The sequence below is a fragment of the Diadema setosum genome, chromosome 15, assembly GCF_964275005.1.
Source record: "Diadema setosum chromosome 15, eeDiaSeto1, whole genome shotgun sequence".
Lineage (NCBI taxonomy): Eukaryota > Metazoa > Echinodermata > Echinoidea > Diadematoida > Diadematidae > Diadema > Diadema setosum.
Window position 1 is genome coordinate 24493717 of NC_092699.1, and position 17486 is coordinate 24511202.

The 17486-nt window shown below is 39.4% G+C and overlaps 1 protein-coding gene across 1 annotated transcript; it reads right to left on the reverse strand.

Moving 5' to 3' along the window:
- Window positions 1-368: 368 nt before the first annotated feature.
- LOC140239069 (RING finger protein 207-like) lies at window positions 369-16982 on the reverse strand. Its single transcript, XM_072318965.1, has 12 exons — window positions 16761-16982; window positions 15799-15910; window positions 14359-14503; window positions 11708-11789; window positions 9118-9366; window positions 7984-8125; window positions 6048-6305; window positions 5655-5819; window positions 4782-4874; window positions 4008-4100; window positions 3009-3178; window positions 369-538 (listed from the first exon to the last, which is right to left on the reverse strand). Exons 1-12 carry the CDS (start codon window positions 16973-16975, stop codon window positions 493-495), a joined length of 1770 nt encoding a protein of 589 aa, XP_072175066.1. The 5' UTR covers window positions 16976-16982; the 3' UTR covers window positions 369-492.
- Between the last annotated feature and the right edge of the window lie 504 nt (window positions 16983-17486).

A 17486-nucleotide genomic window follows, 5' to 3' on the forward strand; every position in this document is an offset into this window, starting at 1 on the left:
CTGTGACTATAAAAAGGAATAGCATTTGCATTTAATAACATACTTTTTCATCTTTACGACAGAAAATCATGAGAAATCTACATCATTAATCATATGTTTCACCTAGTGGTGTATTTCAGCAATTCTATTTGTAAATTTTTGTCCATACGCAACTTTATCTCAGCAATGACTTTCTGAAAGTATTTTCTGAGGACAGTGGGGGAGATGGGTGCGTTATTACTAAACTTCACGGCAAAGTCCTGAGGAGAGATTCACACGTACCATGCTTACGGGACGAGCCTTGTAGGTAGTGGAATGTCATTCATGGAATGTTAGAGCTTGGCCACAACTTGGGAGTGTTAGCCACATCAAAAGCATCTGTCCTTTACACTACAGTCACACACAGGCACAGTACGGCGAATTTAAGTGGAATGGGTGTGAAATGTCCCCTGTCACGAGGGAGTACACACAAGGCATGCTGGGATATGTAGGGTGAGGTTAGGGCGCCCTCTGTCATCTGGTTGTGTCCATGCTGAGGTCCTCTGTTTCAATCACTCTCCTTGGCAAGAAACAGAGAAAAATATCACCAGTCACACCCTTCAGACTTCTACAATAAACAGTCAAACCTACAATTTAAAGGACAAATTCACCTTCATTAACATAATGATTGAGAGAATGTAGCAATGTTAGTAGAACACATCATTGAAAGTTTGAGGAAAATCGGACAATCCGTTCAGAAGTTATAAATTTTTTGTGCAGTCACCGCTGGATGAGAAGACTACTGCAGTGTATGATGTCATATGCGTACAACAATATAAGGAAAATATAAAGAGAATTTCACAAAATTTCATCTTTTGAAAAAAGTACACATTCCCTTGACACGTTACTGACATATGTTATGGGTAATATTATTCCCATTGCCTTTAGAAAGAGGCAAGTCAAGTGCGAATAAAATGAAAATATGTTGGATTTTCTTTACATTTTTTTTATACTGTTGCACTCATATGACATCACAAGTCTTAGTAGTCTCCTCATCCAGCGGTTCCAACACAAAAATTTTAAAAATTCATAACTTTTGCATCGACTGTCCAATTTTCCTCAAACTTTCACTGATATGTTCTATTAATATTGCTGCATTCTCTCAATCCTTATGTTTATGAAGGTGAACTTGTCCTTTAACTCAGTAATGGTCACCTGTCTATAGTGGTCATTTGTCTACAGGGGCTGGGCACTGGTACAATCATCTCCCCAAAGAAGAAATCATGCTTCAAAGACCTTCCATACAAGCAACTGCCCAATTTGTCCTGCTATGGGCAATACATCAATGTGTATGGTGGCCACAGGCTTCAGGCTGAAGACCATCTGCTGGCGTTCTGGTTTGTCACTAATCTTCTTGCAAGAGTTCTAAATCACATGTCTTATCACCATGCTATTATACTTTTTGAAATGGCTTTCTCTATTTAAGACACTTCTGCCTAAGAGAAAATTTTGCATCGAACAAACAGGTGCTCTTAACTTAGTTTGTTTTCTTCTGTTTTTTTTTTGTTAAAGCATACAACAATCGGTTTGAACTAAAAAGGTTTCATAGTTTAATGTACACACAATATTAGAGAACAAAGACGTAGCTCAGATTCTAAAAAGTAAAAATATTGCTTCACGAGAGAGCCAGATGGTCACAAAGTCCACAAACTATACACAGTGGCGATACTCTTATGATTCTCAGGCAACCAGCAGTTTAGGGATCTAACATATACATTTTTACTGCTAATAAATCTTTCAAGGCTATGTAACAGACACTGCAAACACCTTTGCCTGTATGGCCAGCCTAATTGTACAATAGTCTAGAACAACAAAGTAAAGCATTAATGACAGCAATTCGTAATGATCTTGAAGAGGTGTTTTTTTGTTTTGTTTTGTTTTGTTTTGTTTTGTTTTGTTTTGTTTTTCTTTTACCAACGTGAATAATGTTATGCATGAAGTCTATTGTATATCAGGTTTCAATTTCATAGACAGTTGCTATAACAACATCTCTTGCTACAATGGCAAGTGTCATGGTAATGACAAGAATCCCGCTCCCCAATTGGCTGTTGCTACAAGAGGTTTTCTTCCAACAAGAATAGCTATCCTTACGTCTTTATAATAAGAGACAGTGACTAAAGTCTTTATGAAATGAGATCATGATTAATGCGTGGGAGAGACAACAGCAACACAGCACTCTGTTATATACATTGTAACACATACATGCAAGTTAAAGTTAAAATCTTGAGGTTTCTAATCAATCAGGTATCTTTATCAAAGTGGTATTAAATTGATGAGGTATTGAGGATGTTTTTTTTTTTAACAATACAAATTATGAACACATTATCACTCTCTTTTCTCCCTCCTCATCTGTCATTCTGTCTGTCTGTCTGTCTGTCTGTCTATGTGTCCCTCTTTCTCTCTATCTTTGTGCTTTCTTTCCTACTGCTGCTCTCTCTTTCTCCCTCTATTTCTTATTGTCATTTTTCCTTCTTCTGACTCACTCGCTCTCTCTCTCTCTCTTCTTGCTGCATCTCCAGTGCTTTTTCTCTCACTTCGAGCATTAATCTCTCTTACATTTTTCTCTGGCGGCAGAGCATATCTCCCTAACTCCAAACATCTCCTTTATCACCTCCCTCTTCAAAACGTGGAATTCTCTGTTCCGTTTTATAAGCATTTGTGACCGCCAAGCTCAAAACCCACAAAGAGCAGGTCAAAATGCATTTCCACTTTTCTACGTAGTTCAGTATCTCGATTATGGCTGTGTTATGACCAAATCTTGACTGAAGGTAGAGAAAGGCTTCTTCTCCTACAAGTTGAAGGTAAGAAAAACATCTAAAAATTTGAGTCGGTCAACCCAAATGAAATATTTCAGTCAATTACACAGAATCCTAATCTGTGACTTTTTGTAGGTTTAGAGCAGGACAGTCACATTGGTCTAAATATCATTAGATGAGTGCAATGATGAGGAAGGCGATGCTACAGACTGCAGTGCGGGTGTGCAAACTGACCTGGGATCGATCTGCTGGGCCACCGCCTCAATGGATGAGATGTAGGGGGCGATCTGCCTAGCGATGGTTGCTAGGTGGCTGTTCTCCTGCTTCAGGTAGTTCATGTCTTTCAGCTGGGTCTGGTAGATGTCCTGTTCATTGGACACTCTGTCTAACATCTCCTGCCATATCTGGGACCATGGCACAAACAATTCAATTCAATTCAATTCAGTCTATTTTCACAAATTTAATGAAACACAACTAAATAATCTATTAAAGCATAAAGGCATATATGTACAAAGCAGAGGCTGTAAATAAAATGATATTTAGAAAGTGGTGGAATCAACATAGGCTAAGACCAGCTTTTAAAGGTTAATCCCTAAGAAATATATTCAGTTCATAATCATAGACACAACAAAATACACATCACAAAGAAAGCCTTAAACAGAAGACACTACAAGGTACAGAATGTGCGAAAGGCAAAACAGGCATTCTTTTTAATAACCAGATGGCTAACACTTAGTACGGCAATCTAGCTCTTATAATAACAGTATGGTAGGAACAAACTCTTCTGCAGAAGTGTAGCATTTAAGGCCTTCACATTCTCAACCTTTTCTCTTACATTTTCCTTCCTAAACTGTGGACAACCCAATCTGAGACAGACTACAGTTGTATCTGGTAATTCTCTGAGCAGACCGAGTCATTCTACTTTCATTGATGAAGTCAGAAACTGTAATCAACTTTGTACTGCACTGTACTCAGCTCAGCCTACAATACAGCTGTATATATGCAATATTCATTGCACTAGCTACCAAAAGGGCATACAAAACAACGACAACTACAACAACAAGAAGAAAAAAAATTCAGTGAAGATGCCCAATTTGATTGGCTAACTTTGCTTGGTGGGTGTGTACACAGCCGTCAAGTTTAACTGGCCAAAAATTCTCTCAAGTCTACCAGTTGGAGAAAAGATGCTCATGGGGGTATTCACATCTCATGCAATAAAAACCAGCATCCTACCTTCTCAAAGATGATCTTCATGTGCTCTAGGGTGGCTGTGTGTGTGCTGATCTGGATCTCCACCTGACTGCACTCATCCAGTATGTCTGTCACCTGGCAGATAAGACAGATCAACATGACTTCTCTCAGTCTACTAGAAACAGACTGTCGTGTGGTGCATTCATCAATCATTTTCAACACATCTACAACTCTGCCCAAGATTTCAAATTCTCATTCAAAGATCCTAAGCTGAAATTGGAGGAGCTGCTGCTGGCTGATGGGGTCAAGGGTCAATGTATCCCCCTCCTACCCTCGCTTTGATGAAAAAGAATCTTCAAGCAGAACCCTCAGCAATGGATTTTGCTTTAACGTTTCAAGTATATTACATATTTTCCCACCCCATGTTTTTTTTTTTTTTTTGATTTTTAAAGAGCGAAAGTTTGTACAGACTTGCAACTGTTAAATGGTCAAAAGCGAGTATGGATTACTCACAACTGCAGTGAGTTCATCTACAATTATCACAAAATCAGCATACTGATGGTGGACATGCAACTGTGCAATTGTGCAAATATATTAATGGATGAGACACTGCGTCATATGCTACATCCTAGCTTCAACCCAATGTCAACAATGTCACTGTGGTGGAAAAAAAAAACTTGACATTGTTTTCATAATATCGTGATTTGAAAAAGGCAGGAAGCCTTCAGACTATGGACTTTGCTGTCCTGGCAAAGGTCAGAAAACACAGGTAAACGAGTACAGTGATTTGAAGAGGAGATGGTGCACATTTGTTACCTTTTCTCTCTTGGCCAGACACTTTCTCCTCGTGATGTCGCGGTGGATCTCCTGCACCTGTTCCTTCATCTTGTGGATGCGATGCTGGAGCAGCTGGGAGAACAGAGAGACGAAGGTCAAGCTGACCATCTATAATTCTAGCGAGCATTTCACAGGAGAGCACATCACGGAACTTTAGCACATGTTTCAGCATAACGTAATTCTAATCTGCTGCTGTATACGCCATACATTTCGCCAGGTTTTTATTTTTACAAATTTGCAACTCAGGTGCTTTTCACAAATTTAAAACATGCAAAATATATAACTCTGCTCCCAACATAAATGTGACATTCATACTTACATTTTTCAATTTATTTCTGTATTCCACATTCGTGAATATAACCACTAACAAATTGTTGGGAAGTCCTGATTCACAAAAAATTTCACTCGTGAAATGTATTACCTACACACTGTTGATCACATAATTATGGACCAGAGATTGTTCTCTTATACCTTTTTTTTTTTTTACAATTACAAAATGTAAACAAATACAGAAGATATCAATAATATCAATAGTGATAATGATAAACATGGCGACAACAACAATGACTGCAACGATGACAATGATACAATATTGAATAAATGATATTGATAACAGTGTTAATTAAAATGATAATAATAACAATAATAATATTAAATAATCTCAGTCATAATCAAAACAATGACAGTAGTGATAATAAAGAAAAAATCTCTTACAACTTCAGGTAATGGTGACTTCACAATTATTGACAAAGGCTACAGCATATCACACTACTTGTGATGAAAGGAGGTGAATCTGCTGCTACAAAATCCATTATCAGCCTAGAGAATGGTGAGGTGAGATATGATAGTTACCCTGAAGTTGGCCTCAAATGCCTTGCAGTGCTCCACAAATGGGCCGTTGCCCTCCTGCATGCGGTGCCGGATCGTGGTGGCAATCTTGCTCCCGCGCCGTATCCCCGACCCACTGGACAGCGACAGGTGGCGTGCCAGGGTGCTGGAGATGTAGGCATTGGAGAACTGGGGCAGTGTGGCTTCCCGAAGCCTGGTGAAGCAACCGCAAGGTTTGGTAGGAAGAAAACAAAAAATTGACATCTAATATGGAATGCAAATCATATGCAAACACATCCCACACCTATTTCAATGTATATTTTGAGACAAGTGAGATTGTTGAATCATGAACATCTGACATGGTGTTGTTTTGATTTGCGGTAAATCTGCATTATTACCTCGCAAATTACACTGTGCAACCTGTGAAATAAGCTCCTGGAGAACCCACCTGGGCGTGGACTGTTGGGGCATCGCTGCTGCCCCCACCGTTGGCATGGAAACGTGAATGATGGGAGAGCTGCTGCCACAGTCGGAGCAGTCGTCGAGGTGGACGTGGAGCAGCGGCTTGAGACACTTGGCAAACTTGGCCTCGTAGTGGGTGCTGATCTCACTGCTCTCAGCTGGCTGGAGCTGGTGGGGCTGGTGGGCGATGGCCTCTAGTCTTTCCATCAAAGACTGGAAAGCAGTAAGAGTGAAAACATAGTTCTCATATGCCTGCAAAACTGTTGATTTTTGCTCTAAAATGTACACATATGCAAGAGAAATATGTAAAATAACGCTGAAATAATGCAATTTCAGTTGGGTAATGACAAAAATGCAAAATATTAGCCAAAAAATTTTGTCAAAAGTACTACAGTCTCACAGCATGCCTGATTACGTATGCTACATAATTTTTTTTAAATAATTGATTATTGATAATCGACTAATCGGACCATAGCGTTATCCACTGATCATCTACAGTAGAGTGAACTGCATGCAGCTCATTGGAAAATACTATTGCTAGGGCATGATCAATCATCACTTAACATTCTACCTACCCACTAATGAATGGGGAGGGCACTTCTATAATAAGAGACATATGCATACGATTGAAATCATTTTACACCTTTGATCTTAAAATACTCCAAAACAACTCATCATCCTGGCAAATTGCATCAGCCAGGTTCCTTTCTTAGTAGGCTCTTTTGATGCATTGCGAACAAATTCCAAATGGTGGAAGATGAATTCACAGCCCTTCTGAAAACTATGTTTTGGCTTTGATATGCATCACATAATCACTCATCATAAGATCTTAACATAGTATGCTCTACACAGGTATTCATGGACACTCACAAATGGCACAGTACCAAGTTTGCACAAAAAACATATTGGCGAATGAAAACCACAGTATCATGTTCATCAATGCTTTCAGCTGTCGTCACATTTGCCTATTGCACTTTGCAACTGTTGATTCCTTTGTATAGGAATAGGCCCATCACATAACATATGAATAGATCTCTTCCTCTGTTGGGATGATTAGCTCGTGACGCAGCCGTTATGCATCTTCCTTTCAAAATCAACCTGTGACTGAGGATGGAGCATTTTCGCAATGACTTTACAACACTCCAGACAATCACTACAACACATAACATGGAATCTAACCCTTTGGGGGGGGGGGGGGGGGAAGAAGCTTTCAAGTATTGAATTATGCTATATCAGGTATTGCTCCTCAAAGAGTTGCAATTAATCCAAATGGAAACGTTTTGTCAACTGATCTGACTTATTTACTTTCAATTCTTATCAGTACAAGACTGTTGTAGCTCCTCTGTTGCTTTTCATCTTGTACCTATTATATTATGATAAAGTTTGCCAAACAATTGTAAAAACCATAATGGCATAGCAATTCTCGTGATTTATAATAATTCTTGCAGTCTTACTTCTCACACACCTGGCTTATGATTACCATAAAGTACGAGTCTTTCACAGTTTATGCCGATTTTGTGATAAATTCTGTGATACATTTCTGCCAATTTAATTAATTACCATGGGGCGTTCATCATGTTCACTGCAAAATCATGAAACAAAACTGGCCTTTCATGGCTCATCCATGCACCAAGTTTGGTTTTGACTGAATTTCAACATTTATTGTTTAAGATGCTGCCTTTTTTTTCTTTTTTCTTTTTTTGTGCATTTCGTGCAACCTAAAACTAGCGCAAAAATAAAAGCACGCGAATAATTTTGCTTGCCATATGTTCCAGTAGTTGATGTCTGGATTCCGCGGAATTAAAAACAAAACAAAATAAAACTTTAGTCGCGAAAATATCCACTTTTACAGTACTTCAATGGTCATACATTTGTAGGGAAGAGGACTTACTGAGTTGAGGTCCAGGAACTCATACATGTTAGCATTGTTGACAAACATGGTGCTGATGGAGAGATAGGTCTGAAGCGTGGGGAGGAGCGCGGCCAGGTTGGGAAGCTGATCCTTGAAGACCTGTTCCTTCTGGGCGTGTTGGCTGCAACAAACACAACACAGCAGGTAAGAAGGAATCTGAATCATTTCCAGCTTTTGAATTTTCCATGCCAAATGTATTTGAAAAAAAGGGAAGAAAATAGCATGCTGCATCATGTTTCTACTCCCTCATGTTGTCCATTTTTGAAGAAAAACTTACTTTCGACATGGAACACCATCAAAAACTATGCCCTGACTATGTGAATCAATTTTTTTATAAATGACTCTATTTTGCAAATGCTGATATCATTTCAACATCAGAAGATAATTTGTTTTGTTTCTGTGGCAGGACAGCAAGTGTGTTGATCGTAAGAGTCTGAGAGGAAAGATCAACAATTATTTCCCTTTGCCCGTATGTATCAACCAAGTGCTGAATTCATCATACTAGCTTGTTGTTGGACAGTCACATTTACAATTATTTCTTGAAGTCTTGAGAGCTCTCATATTTTGAGTGATAATCACTGATTATTTTCATTCAAAATCCAAGGTACATTGGCTAAAGGCCAAAGAATTAACCTCTTAAAGAATGTACACAGACACACCTTCTCATGCATCAATAACTCTGCCCAGGGAGGCTATGTTTTTGCCAGTGTTGGTTTGTTTGTTTGTCTGCCTGTTTGCAACATAACTAAAAAAAAAAAAATTGAGAACAGATTTGTATGAGGTCACCATCTGGATTCTAAGATTTTGTTGAATTTTTGGAAGGATTTTTTATCATTGGTAGAATAGGCCAATAAACAAGGAAATTCAAGTTGCATGTATTTCAGTGCTTATACGCAAACTGAGCACAGGCTCAATGAGCAGCAGGAAGCTAAAAGGCAGAGACACAAGAAATGATTCTTCACCACTGGGAATCAGGACCATTTTCACATTTTTATGTGCATTTGGGTGGAAATAAGCTGCTGGTCTGCATTCTCTGAATGCTTTCCTAGTTCCTTATGAAGTCTGAAATTAAACAAATTTCTCCAGCTCCTCCAAGCACAGTCTGTCACTCACCTGTCTACATCCTTCAGGAGCTCCTCCTTCTTCAGGCTGATCCGCTCCTGCATGTCGGCACAGAGCTCCTGGATGGCCCCCCGCTCCTTCTCTGCGTTGGAGCGCACCTCCTGCATCAGGGCCTGGAACAGGATGATGGCATCGTGGACCGAGTTCTGCAGGTCCCGGATGGTCCCGATGCGGTCTTCCAAGTGCCTGCAGCTCTGATTGTAGGCCGACTCCAGGTCCAGACAGAAGGCCCTGTCCTCCCTGAAAAGTGAAAAAATGTAGAACCCTGTTATAAAGAGGTTGGGTATATACAGTAGGACCTCAATTATCCGGCCATCGGTTATCCAGATTCTCTGTTATTCGGACATCGACTGGCTGACATTTTAAAGAAATATCTTAATGTACTTTCAGTGCCAAATTTCACTCAAAACAAACACATGTTTACCCATTATCTTGCAAATACATGATGGAACATATTCCAATCATCGCAGCGGACTGGAACTTTTCGGTCAGTTTGTGAGACGATGTCAATGACTGGCACTGGCACTGTGTGCACAGTAGTGGTTACAGCACAATACAGCGGCAGAATTCGATGAGTCGCAATATTGATCTCAACGTCAGTATCAACTTATGAAGTATGAAACATGACAATGCCATGCAGATAATCATGATATTAGTGAATCAGTATTGGAACAAGTGTATACCCTTAGCATGATATACTACAAAGTGCTGCATTTTGAGAGCATCTCTCTTATGCGGCCAAATTTATTATCCGTCCACCCGCTTTTCCCCGACATGGATGGATAATCAAGGTCCTACTGTTTAACAAAACCCTCTTCTCACAAGGTGATTTTCCAGGTTCCAACTCATTTTATTTCTTTTGTTTTTGTACCCTGATATTGTGAGAAACCTGATTTAGCAAGCTCATTGTTATGGCTTTTAAGTCCTTGTTGTTGTGAGGTGCCCCTGTTTTCACAAATTTGTGTCTCAGGGCAACTGTGAAAGTGAAAATCTATGCAAGGGTAATTTTTCACACTTGGTTGAGTAGAGTTTTGCAGTGAATATGATGAATATCTGAGGGCAATGACAGATACATGAAATCAGCAATGGGCCGAATGCATAAAACAAGCAATTGCTTGTAAGCAATTGCTTCAAGCAAAAGCACAAGCTCATCTAGCAAAAGATCTAGCTCAAGCAATTGCTCAAATCCATATGTATAACCTTTTGCTAGTGCTTATACCTTTTGCTTGTCCCGCACAAGCAATTGCTTGCGTTTTCAACAAAAGGGACGTCACGCCTGTGTGAACACAAGAACAAAGGCGAGTGTGGCAGCATGTATTTGAATGGGCATGTGTGCAGAAACATTTCCTGACATAGCAGAAGAGCTACACACACACACACCACATATCACTAGCTGATTCCCATCACTGCTTACAGTAGCCCAGATCTGCCAGATCTCACGTGGAGAGGCGTCTTGCTCTCCACCGAAGTCAGACACCCTACCTGTTTTTCATCACATTTTGCGTGCTAACCACTGGACATTCCTGTTGTTGAAATGAAAAATTTCCTACTCTACTTATGAGTAATTTCTTGTAGATTTATACCACTCCTTCACAAGTGTGGTCTTTCTTCCATGAATATGAAAATGGTACTTAAAAGGGAACGTCCCAGATAAGCAAAAGCTCAAGCTCATTTTACAGAGCTTGGAAAATCGTAAGCAATTGCTAGCAAGAACTAGCAAAAGGTATGTTTTATGCATACGTTTTTAAGGAAATGCTTGGTCTCTAAGCAATTGCTTGCGGGCAGCAAGCAATTGCTTGTGCTTGTTAGCAAAAGCTTCTGCTCACAAGCAATTGCTTGTTTTTATGCATACGGATTCGAGTAAAAGGCTAGCACAAGCAATTGCTAGCGTTTATGCATCCGGCCCAATAAGTTCGAAAGACAAGTATTTGTTGGTGATCACTAGCCAGGTGTGTAGAGATGGTATGAATTCAAGAATTATCATAATTCATAGAGACTGCTATGTCTGTCAATATGATGTTTACAATTGTTTGGCAAAGTTTATCATTACAGGTACAGGCTGAATAGCAACAAAAGAGTTACTGATAAGATTCTTGAATTAAGCACATGACAAATAAAATCAATCGACAGCACTTTGCCATTCCGATTAATTGTAAACTCTATAAGGGATTTGCATAAATCTTTGTTTTTATCTAATACATGATACATTGTCACTCAGGACTAAGAGATACTTGTCTGGGAAAAAAAATCCACATGCATGTTATCACTGTTGACACATTAGTAGTACTATACACACATACACTAATATTCTAATATTGTATAAGCCGAATATTTCGCAAGGTTTTTATTTTTGTGAATTTCACGAATCAGGTGCTATTAATGAATCTAAAAACATGCGAAAAATATTAACTCTGATCTCAAAATGGATGTGACGTTCATGCATACATTCCTCTATTCAGTACTGTACTCCACAACTGCGAATTTAACCACTCACAAAATTGTCAGATTGGAGAAAAATTAGACTCGCTAAAAATTTGGCATATACAGTAATCACATGTTATGGAAGCTTCTAGACACTCACTTTTCAAAGTCTCTGAAACACTTGATGCAGAGCAGGTCTTGTTTCTCTGTGGAATACATGATGTAATCCTCCCCATGGTTTGCTGTAAATAGAGCGATAAAAAAAAAATAACAGAAACATTTGGAATCTGATTCTCTGTGATGATACACAAACTGAATTGGGTACACCTCTGCAGGGTTGCAATTTGAGGAATATTGATGATGAATAAAACTAAATGTATAAGGCTGCTAGCAGGCATTGTGGGATATAAATCTGAATTTTCATTGTTTCTTGGCTGATGCACTGCTGGTTTGTAGATTTGGCACCTACTGCTCAAAGGTGGCAGGCTGGAATGCTCTCTAAGTGGGGTGAGTGCACTAGAGGTGTGAGATTGAATCCAGTGATAGAGGTACATTATACCAAGGAGGTTCAAGAGAATGGAGTCACAACTGTCTTATTTCCTTTGCTAGATGTTCGATGCCGCCGCTCAAAAATATTTGAAGCATGTGTCAAACAGGATCTGCCACGCAGATAAGAAGACAATTGACTCGTGTCTCATTGCATAATCACCAGCCACTTTCTAAAAAAGATATGTCTTTGTGATGGTAATTACTTTTCGCTATCCCTTCTTATAAAAGGCAGGTGGTACAGACAAGAGGATGTGCAAATGGAAATTGCGCAAAAAATGCTGAAATTAAGATGAAAATTACTCAACTGGGCATACCCGGGCACTAATATGATATATCTATCAATAAAGAATTATATTTGAAGATTATTCCATGTTAGTTTTATTTGTCAGAATTAAGCGGAAAAGTGATAAAACCGGCTTTCCAGGATGGTACAATCTTTAACATTTTCACATGGTACAGCTCTAATTTACAATTTTGCACAAATTTCTGCACGGGATTGACTTTTGTTTTGTAAACATGCTTTATCATTAAGACATATCATTACATTTAATAAATAAATGAGCAAAATATGGTCAATATTATGTTAATGTTCAAAATGAATCTTCAGATTGCTCAGCAAGACGGCGGCTTCGAACATCTATCATCAAAGGCACAAATTCACCTGTGAAATTCTTTTGTACATCAATAGAAATCTGACAACTCTTTGAATAATTACAGACAGTTGGAACTCCAACTCTTAAACCTCCTTGGTTATACATTGTCAAGTGCTTTGAGCACTCTGTCATGGCAGAAAGACATTGTATACAGCTCTCCATACATACATACTTATATATATGAATACTATAAATAGACAATCATCATCATCATCATGCAGTATGATTTACCCTGCAAGAGCATGAAACACCCTTGAAGAACATACAGTTCTGGGAGAGCAAGCACACAATAATACACTTAAACTTACTTTACTCCACTGTCATGATAAACCCCCCCCCCCCCAAAAAAAAAAAAAAAAAAAAAATCAAATCAAATCAAATCAAATCAAATTTACAATATCTTACACAAGATATCTGGGGAAAAATAAAGTAGTCATTGCAAACTTTGTTAAGGCGTTAGTACTTTTCAATGCACATGACAATAACCATGTTCATAAAGTGTTGTTTTATCAAGTGTCACTAGTCCACATGATAAAAGAATTAGAGTTGACTCTCTGTATACCAGAGCACTATGATTGAAAACCATCCATCATCCCACATCTGGCGTCAGACATTGATTCAAAGTCAGAGTAGTGTAAAACAAGGAATGTTCGTGTGCATTTTAATTTCGCGAATTTCCTGAGAGCCAAGATTTGCGAAATTAAAATGCACATGAAAGTTATTGTCTACACTATACACATTGAACGTTAGAGGCAACTCGCGAAAATTTCATGCAGTGAAATAGGCCATCGGCTCCAAATCGTGAATATTTCATGCAGTGAAAATATTGTGTTTTACAGTAAACAATCATCATCATCATGCAGTATGATTTACCATGCAAATGCACGGAACACTCTTGAAGAACATACAGCTCTAGGAGAGTAAGCACACAATAATATATTTGACTACTACTTCACTGTCATGATAACCCGCCCCCCCCCCCCAAAAAAAAAAAAGAGATCAAATCAAATCAAATTTACAATACCTTATATAAGGGGACATCTGGGGAAAAATAAAGTAGTCATTGCAAACTTTGTTAACGCACATGACAATAACCATGTTTACAAAGTGTTGTCTACACTATATACACATTGAATGTTAGAGGCAACTCGCGTAAATTTCATGCCGTGAAACAGGCCGTCGGCTCCAATTCGTGAATATTTCATGCCATGAAAATATTGTGTTTTACAGTAAACAATCATCATCATCATGCAGTATGATTTACCATGCAAATGCACAGAACAACCTTGAAGAACATACAGCTCTAGGAGAGCAAGCACACAATAATATATTTGACTGCTTTACTTCACTGTCATGATAACTCGCCCCCCCCCCAAAAAAAAAAAAAAAGAGAGATGAAATCAAATCAAATTTACAATACCTTAATATATAAGGGGACATCTGGGGAAAAATAGAGTAGTCAATGCAAACTTTGTTAACGCACATGACAAATTTCAGATTCCAAGAAATATAACAAAGTACAAAGACTGAAAATTGTCCATCATCCCACACCCAGCACAAAACAGTGATTCCAACTTCAAAGTCAGAGTAGTTTGTTGAGACCCCTTACCACACTTCCTGTGCTGGTCGTTTGTCCGTCTCTTCAGGGCTACCATCTGGTGGGAGGAGAACATCTTGGCCCTGTGGGTCTCCTCCTTGCACACCTCACACAGGGCCTGGCGACAGGTGTTGCAGAAGAACATTGAACTCTGTACCTGTGTAGGACACAGAAGATGCGATCTTACACATTGACGGGTGTCAAGGATATTTCACAGGTCTCCATCAACCATGATTTACAGGTGGTGAGGGGATCAAATTTGCATTATATCTCATTCGATAAATTATTGATTCTGACTGGCTGAAAATGGAAGTATACATTCAACAACTGCCTTCAGTCCCATAGTGCATAAACTGCCCACGAAAATTAAATTGCCTCATAGTAAATAGTCTGCCTTCTTTCGGTTCTTAGAAGTATGCATCGTACTCGCCAAAAAATGAAGCATGCGTGGCGAGGACGGTGGTGGTATGTACACAGTTGTATGTACATGCACTATAAATGCCTGGCTTCCATATCAACAGAAGTGCCCCTTTGTCTTGCAAACAGCTAGGGCACAGCAGATGTGTGAATTGCCATGTGTGAATAAGATCAGCCAAGTATAATTTAATTTAATTTAATTTAACTTTATTTCGCTTATGGGACTGGGCAAGCAGTCATGTATGTCTGTTGCACTCTAGGTGAAGAACAGTGGAGGAGAACGTATTAACAATTCTCCGAGAGCCTCCAGTGCCCTTAAACAAGATTCTCTTTGCAGGTAGACAGAGAATGAACAGGTTGGCAATCCACCTGTGCAAAAGCAGTCAAGCTGTACATGTACCCCTTTTCCACGGTCAACTACATAAGCCATCGAACAATGCAACAGGCACGAGGTATGAATACAGCGTGCGCTGATGGGTGCACAAAAGAGGCACCTGAATGGGGTCAGCAAAAGCAACCATCTACAATTGTACTGAATTCAGCCTTGATCATCATGTACACCTTCACACGAGTTTTAAAGCAAAATAAGCGCACACTACAGTGGAAAATGGCAAATAATACTGCGATACATACAATTTTTGTACAGAAAGAAAACTGACATTGATAGAAGAAACTCTACTCTTTCTATCAAAGCCATGTTTTATGCCAGCATAACACAAATAAAAATACACTGTACTGTATTTAGGCCACAAATGCAGGAACTCTTGACTACATTTTGGGAACCCGGTATACCAGGTTTCTGTAAAAAACAGGTTAAGAATGCTCCGTCAGAAGGGTTTAAATATGTCGTTTAAGTCAAAGGTCAATGTTGAGGAGTTTATAACCTCCATGAGTAGCAATATCGATCCCTGACATTTGGACATTTTGTACATTCCTGACAAATTGCCATCTCATATCATATGGGTTGCTTAGACTATGTGTACATGAATTGAATTAGTGACTGAACATAAGCCCATATTCGAACTTGATACTCACACTATCACAATTGGCACATACTGCCCTCTCTTGTTCAGATGACTTGAGGAGGAAGGCAAGGACAGGGTCCAAAGGTGGCAAAGGGGATCCCGAGGTCAAGAAACTTTTGGTGCTGTACGGGGGCACAAAGAGACAAGGAGAGAGAAGATTACTGGAAAGAAACAATTGATTTAATCTTGAAATCACAATGATTTGTCCTCTTTTAACAGCCATGGCAAAGAATACCAACAGAGCCGTGACCACAATCAGATGGCAACCACTCAACTACATAACCAACACTACCACCAATGCCATTGCCAACATCATCATCTTTTGTCACCGATTTCACAAGTATCACCATAAACATCACAAACCCCATCAACATCACCGACAACAATATCAACATCGATACCAACTCCACTAATAATTACAGCAACACTACAAGTCTTTTAAAGAATATTGCAATACTAGTATATATATGCCAACATCACCATAATCCATCATTTCAAATTTCACTTCTAACACCAGCATTACCCACTATCGGAATCTTAATCAGTGATAATACTACTTTCCTTCAGCTTTACCAAGGAAGATTGTTGCATAGTAGCAGTCGGGCTTCCAGGTCTATCCTCTTCTGATCAGTCTCTATTATCAGCCCACATCATTGGTGGGTGGTTTCTTGTCCAGTTTAAAAAGAAGGCAAGGCAGACAGGCTTTTTTGAAATTACTGCACATCAGAAATAAGAATTGTCTATTGGGAATAGGGAGACAAGAATTGTTTGCCTTCCCAGTGCAGTGCTGGTCAAGCCTACTCTTGAAAGCATTGACAGCTTCCACCATGTCTTCAGCCAAGGAATTCCAGTCATCTACTCTGTGAGTACCAATATGATCAACTTCAAAAGCAATATTTACCAAGGGGTAGCCCTAGGCCCCTAGTGATAACCAGGGTTACTGAAGCTAGTTGATTAAAAGTGTGAACTCACCCACAAAGAGGGCATGTCATGAAGCCATCAACCGCCCTCCCCCGAAGGCAGTTTCCGCAGAAGGCATGGTAGCAGTTGAGGATGCGGGGGTCCTCGTACTCCTGGGTACAGAGTCGGCAGGTCAGCGGGCCACGCCCTGCCTCCACCTGGTCCTCCAAGGTCTCCAGTGGCTGGAAAATCTCTCCCGACATGGTGGGGCAGAATGGGTCGCACATAGCATCCTATCCCGGGTAGCAGGTCGGCTGTTTGTACATAAACACAAAGGTAGCTGATAAATGCAATGTATAAGTATGGGCCCACATTTTAAATCTATGAATAGATGCAGGGCTGCTTTAAATTCATGGAGAGATGAAGTTTTCAATATCTGACTAGATCATCAGATGCGAGACCTGCACAAACAAGTCAGTCTCACCTGTCTCAGACTTTGCAATGCATTGTATTTGGGAAAATTAAAATATCCTGCATAAAATGTGATCTGAATTTGCTGGACGTGCATACATGTAACAAAAACAAATTCCAATAGGCAATACCAAGGCAAGACTGAGTAGACTAGCTAGGGACGGTTTTCTACATAACTGTATTAAATTTTCGTTTGTTCAAATTTCAATACATGTGTTGTAAGCCGGGTTAATGATGACGCTGACAGTCTCCAGTTGACGTTGCATAGATTTTATTGAACAAATCAAACAGTCTCAGTTTGCCGATACATTGTATAAACTCCGTTAC